Here is a 5,000-nt window from a genome sequence, read left to right as displayed (position 1 = left end):
TATCATAATAATCATCTTATTATTATTGTTACTATTATTATTGATAATAATGACGGCAGAAACAGCAATAAACACTTACCTCAGACAACTCACCGACGATGAAGGTGAAAATCCAGCAGATGACCAGTATCTCAGTCACAGACATCTCGTACTTGAAGTCGAACAGGATCACATACGCATACAGGAGGAGGAACACGACGAAGGAGGTGGAGTGAGCGAAGAACTTGGAGATGGGGGACTTGTAGAACACGACGAGTTTTTGCCACGCTGTGAGCTCTCCCCCATTGTCGCCGAGTTTTTGGAAGCTGCGAGGAGAGGGTTGATAGGTGAGAAAGAGGAAGAAAGAAAGAGAGGGGGAGATAAGGAGAGGGAGAAGGGGAGAGGGAGAGGAAGTGGGAGAGAAGGAGAGAGAGAAAGAGAGAGAGAGAGAGAGAGAGAGAGAGAGAGAGAGAGAGAGAGAGAGAGAGAGAGAGAGAGAGAGAGAGAGAGAGAGAGAGAGAGAGAGAGAGAGAGAGAGAGAGAAAGAGAGAGAGAGAGAGAGAAAGAGAAGAGAGAGATAGAAGAGAGGAGACCCTTAAATCGAAGAAAGAAAGAAAGAAAAAAGAAAAAAAACACGACGAAACCACTCACCCAAACAACTTCGTCCAGACGAGAAACGGGAGAAAGTTACAAATGGTGACGGCGAGGGGCGGCGCCCTGGTCATGCCCCTCCGCCAGTTGAGCTCGACGGAGGCCTGGGAACACGGGGTCGCGATGAACATGAGGTCGTTGGCGAGGTGCGCGAGTTCGAGGCAGTCCATCTGGCCCCACTTCGGGTTCCTGCGCTCCACGAGGACCCATGGCGTTCGGCGGGTCCTCCTGGTAACACACGTCCTGGAGCTGGTGGGGGAAAGGGCGAAGGAAGGATGTGGTTTTATCACTGCTTGTCGTGCCTTTTGGGTGGGAGAGATGTGGGTAGTGCGAGGGTATTGTTTTAGTAAATGGAATTCTAGTTGTGACTGCATAACCGTGTCGACATTCCCTTTCTCTATTGGTTTTCATTTCCCGTTTCCTTCCTTCTCTTACTTCCACCCCCTCCCATTCTCCCTTTTTCTCTCTATTTCACTGTTTCTCTTCCTTTGCTTACCGCTCTCCTCCTCTTCCCTCCCCATCTCTCTCCTTACCTCCACAGCCAGAGTCTCAAACATGGTCTTCTGCTTCAGGTACTCATTGAGGATGACGGTGTTCTTGGCTCCTAAGGACTTCCAGAGACTCTGATACACGCACGAAGCTACCACAGCAGCGCACAGCGGGGTTTCACAGCGTTCCCACAGGAAGCGAGCGAGTCGTCCTCTCCGGCTGAAGATCGCCCACAGGAGGAGCTCTTGGTAAGGGTCCTGAAGGAAAAACCCCGAGTATGAGGAAATGGATATGGGAATGTAAAATCAAGAGCTTGCACGTAGACAGAAACACAAGCCTAAATATGATGGTACCAAAAAAAACCCAAATCCAAGAACAAGGAACAAGAACAATCAATAAATAAATAAAGTCCAAGACAAAAAATAGAAAACGTAACGATAGCAGAAAACAAAACACATTTTTACACACATCGAAAGTGAGGTAGTTGATGCTCGAATCCACCATGACGGCCTGTGGAGTGTCGGTAAGGTACACCGGATCGTGGTGTTTCCTAAGCATCGCCTGGAGGATGTTGTGGACGTGGACTAGGTAGTGGTAGCTGCTCCGGGAGGACCTCTGGAGGAGCCGCCTCAGGTGCGTGTGGGACTCCGTCTTGCACTGTTGAACGGGGGCGCAAGGCATTCAGAAATCAGCTTCAGTAAGGTTATACTGTAGGTCATTCTTTTGATCGTAGTCATTGATTGCATATATCATGTGATTCATGTATACATACATACATCCATTAAAAAAAGTATATACATATATATATGTATATATGTATATATGTATATATATATATATATATATATATATATATATATATATATATATACAGAGAGAGAGAGAGAGAGAGAGAGAGAGAGAGAGAGAGAGAGAGAGAGAGAGAGAGAGAGAGAGAGAGAGAGAGAGAGAGAGAGAGAGAGAGAGAGAGAGAGAAACGACATTCAAATACAACACGTGAGACAGAGCACCCTGAGAACTGACCGCCTCGTTGTACAGGTACCGCAGTGTCGTCACGTTCAGGTAGTCGCTCATGACCAAGCCGTTCAAGATGAACAGCTTGACGAACTCCACCTTCTCCTCCAGCAGCGCCGTCGTCATGAGGTCCTTCAGGTCCCACGACGCCCAGTTGGACTCGGCCGGGAAAGATGTGGTGCTCGGCGATGTCGGGGCGGTCCCACAGCAGGGCGAGGCTCAGCTGATCCAGGCGAGACGACTGAGCTCCTCCTGTGGGCGGGCAGACGAAGGAGTGGGTGAAACATCGAACGGAATCAAAGTCAGAAAAAAGGGGAAAAACGTTATTAGAGCCAAACCTGAGTCTTTGAGATTTGAGTTTCCTTGCATTTTTTTTTTCGTATTCTTCATAAATGGCGACGGAAATGACGAGAGTAGGCTATGTTATCCCAATTTAGATTTAATCGTTAACAATTAAAATATTAAGTTCTATGAAGGCAAGTTCTTACATATTGGAATTTGGGCCAGGTGAAGGGAAATATTTTGGAGCTACGGATATAATAAGGCCTTTAACATAAATGTGCAAAAAAAAAAAAAAAAAAAAAAATAAACAGATTAAAAGACGATAGCTAAAAGGAATCAAAAACATATATAGATAATGAAAACAAAAACACAGACAAAGAAAACAAATTAAGAGGTAAACACATAAAACGTTAGGCATAAAAAGGGGTCCGAAATTACAATTTCTTAAGCTTTACCAGAAACATTTGATTAAGAAAATTTGCCACTCAAAATCCTCATGCTAATACACTTAACACCTCTATTGCACTAAACGCCAATGATAAAACGAAACAAAATCGAAGCCCTGTTTCCGTTACCTCACGGACCCGCTCGCCTAAAGAGAAAACGAGTAACGTCAAGCGCAGATTTTTTTCGCCGCGTAGGAAGACTGAGATTGCTGAGCTTAAAACTCCTAAGAGGCGTGCTAACGAAGATGAAACGAAACATATGCGAAAAATACAGAAAAACTACATGCTATGACGTTTTAACCCAGACTCTAGCCTCCTCATCAGACGACAAAATCACGAGGCGGAGTTCTTAGTCTAACTCGAAATCTCGAAACTAAATCGCAAGTTTATCATTTCCTTTATTACTGTGACTCTCTTTGCTTCATTTCACAAACCTGTTAGCAACGCATAGAGGATACAGTGGTCGAGTCCTTCTGCGCAGTCGATGTCGAAAGTGATGATCATGTTGGCTCTCGCGCAGCACTCCAACACGTAATCCGCGCATTTCTGTAATGTGTGAGAGAGAAATAATGGTTATGGATAGTTGTTGATGGATATGCGAGGTATGTAAATAAAGGATGTCGATAACGATAGAAACGCACGTGGGGCTAAAGAATTTTTAAACCGGGAATGAAGAAGATAATGAAGAAGAAAAATAAGATAAGTTACACACGAAAATACGAGAAGGATTAAAGGTGAATGTAATAATACAAAGGAAGTAAAGATACTGGTTGATGTGTCCCACCTTCTGCTTCTCCGTTTTGCCTTGGAGTTCAGTCATGGCGGCGAGGATTTTGTTCATCAGCTGCGTGATGTACTGTCTTCGCAGGATGTAACGGCCTCTGAGGGATCGGGCCTTGCGTTAGTCTGGTCAGCCTTTGTGTGATTATGCGAAGCCGTATGTCATTATTTGATAGTATCGGTATCACATGAGAACACACACACACACACACACACACACACACACACACACACACACACACACACACACACACACACACACACACACACACACACACAGCCTCAAGCGTATTCCACAAAGGCACCCACACACCTATCTATCAATCCCCTCCCCCCTTTCCCCATCCACCTCTTCCTTCCCCTATTCCTCCTTCTCTCATCCACATTTCTCCCCTCCTCCCCCCACCTACATCTCCCCCACCCTTACCCTCCCCTCCCTCCCCCCGACCCTTACCCCACCCACCTCGCCGTCCTAACCGTCATGGACACAGCGTAAGCTAGGAGGTCGGCCGCCCGCCCCGTGCCGCCCACGACCACCACAGGGATATTCTTCTTCAGCGCCATGGCACACTTGCCCCAGGGCTCCGAGGCCTCCCTCGAGCAGCACCACGACCACGGGAATGCCCAGGCCTGAGGGCTCCTCCGCCTGGATGGCCTCCTCCAAGCGGGTTCTGTGAGAAAAAACAAACAAACTCAGTAATGTGTTTATAGAATTTACCATCATAACCAATACTGTATATCTATATCTATTGTATATCTATTCATTTCAATTTGTTCGTACTCACAAAATCACACATTCCCGTACATGCGCCTATATCCACACCAATACTAGCATTCCCTAAACTGACCTGAAATTGACCGTGCCGTTGAAGTGGTCGCGGGTCCCGTCGTCCACCATCAGGAAGTGGGTGTGGTCGCCGTCCAGGGACACGGGGTCCTCCAGGTTCGTCCGCTCCTGGACCTTGTACCTGAAGGAGGAGGAACAGGAGGGGGTGAGGGGAGAGGAGGAGGAGGAGGAGGAGGAAGAGGATTACGAAGAGGAGGAGGAAGAGCAGTGGGAGGAGGGGGAGGGGTGAATAGGAGGAGGAGAAGGAGGAGGAAGAGGAAGAGGAAGAGGAAGAGGAAGAGGAAGAGGAGGAGAAGAGGGAGGAAGAGGAAGAGGAAGAGAGGAGGACGAGGTGGAAGTGAGGAAGAGAAGGAAGAGGAGGAGGGAAATAGGGAGGGAGGGAGGAGGAAGAAAAGAAGGAGAAAAATGAAGAGGAAGAGGAAGAGGAAGAGGAAAAGAAGGAGGAAGAGGAAAAGCAGAAGGAGAAGGAGGAGGAAGAGAAAAATAAGCGGGTGAAAGGAAGTAGAAAAGAG

At 47.1% G+C, this 5,000-nt stretch overlaps 1 protein-coding gene across 1 annotated transcript in view; it reads right to left on the bottom strand.

Moving 5' to 3' along the window:
• Window positions 1-5,000, bottom strand: part of LOC125034965 (transient receptor potential cation channel subfamily M member-like 2) — a 17,770-nt gene that overhangs the window by 4,050 nt on the left and 8,720 nt on the right. The window contains 11 exon segments of the mRNA XM_047627012.1: window positions 80-305; window positions 631-833; window positions 835-879; window positions 1,164-1,376; window positions 1,588-1,776; window positions 2,143-2,304; window positions 2,306-2,385; window positions 3,296-3,407; window positions 3,646-3,740; window positions 4,119-4,312; window positions 4,490-4,609. Coding sequence (XP_047482968.1) covers window positions 80-305; window positions 631-833; window positions 835-879; window positions 1,164-1,376; window positions 1,588-1,776; window positions 2,143-2,304; window positions 2,306-2,385; window positions 3,296-3,407; window positions 3,646-3,740; window positions 4,119-4,312; window positions 4,490-4,609 — 1,639 coding nt within the window.

This window comes from Penaeus chinensis, chromosome 19 (genome assembly GCF_019202785.1).
Source record: "Penaeus chinensis breed Huanghai No. 1 chromosome 19, ASM1920278v2, whole genome shotgun sequence".
Classification (NCBI taxonomy): domain Eukaryota; kingdom Metazoa; phylum Arthropoda; class Malacostraca; order Decapoda; family Penaeidae; genus Penaeus; species Penaeus chinensis.
This window is presented reverse-complemented; position numbering and strand designations above follow the sequence as displayed.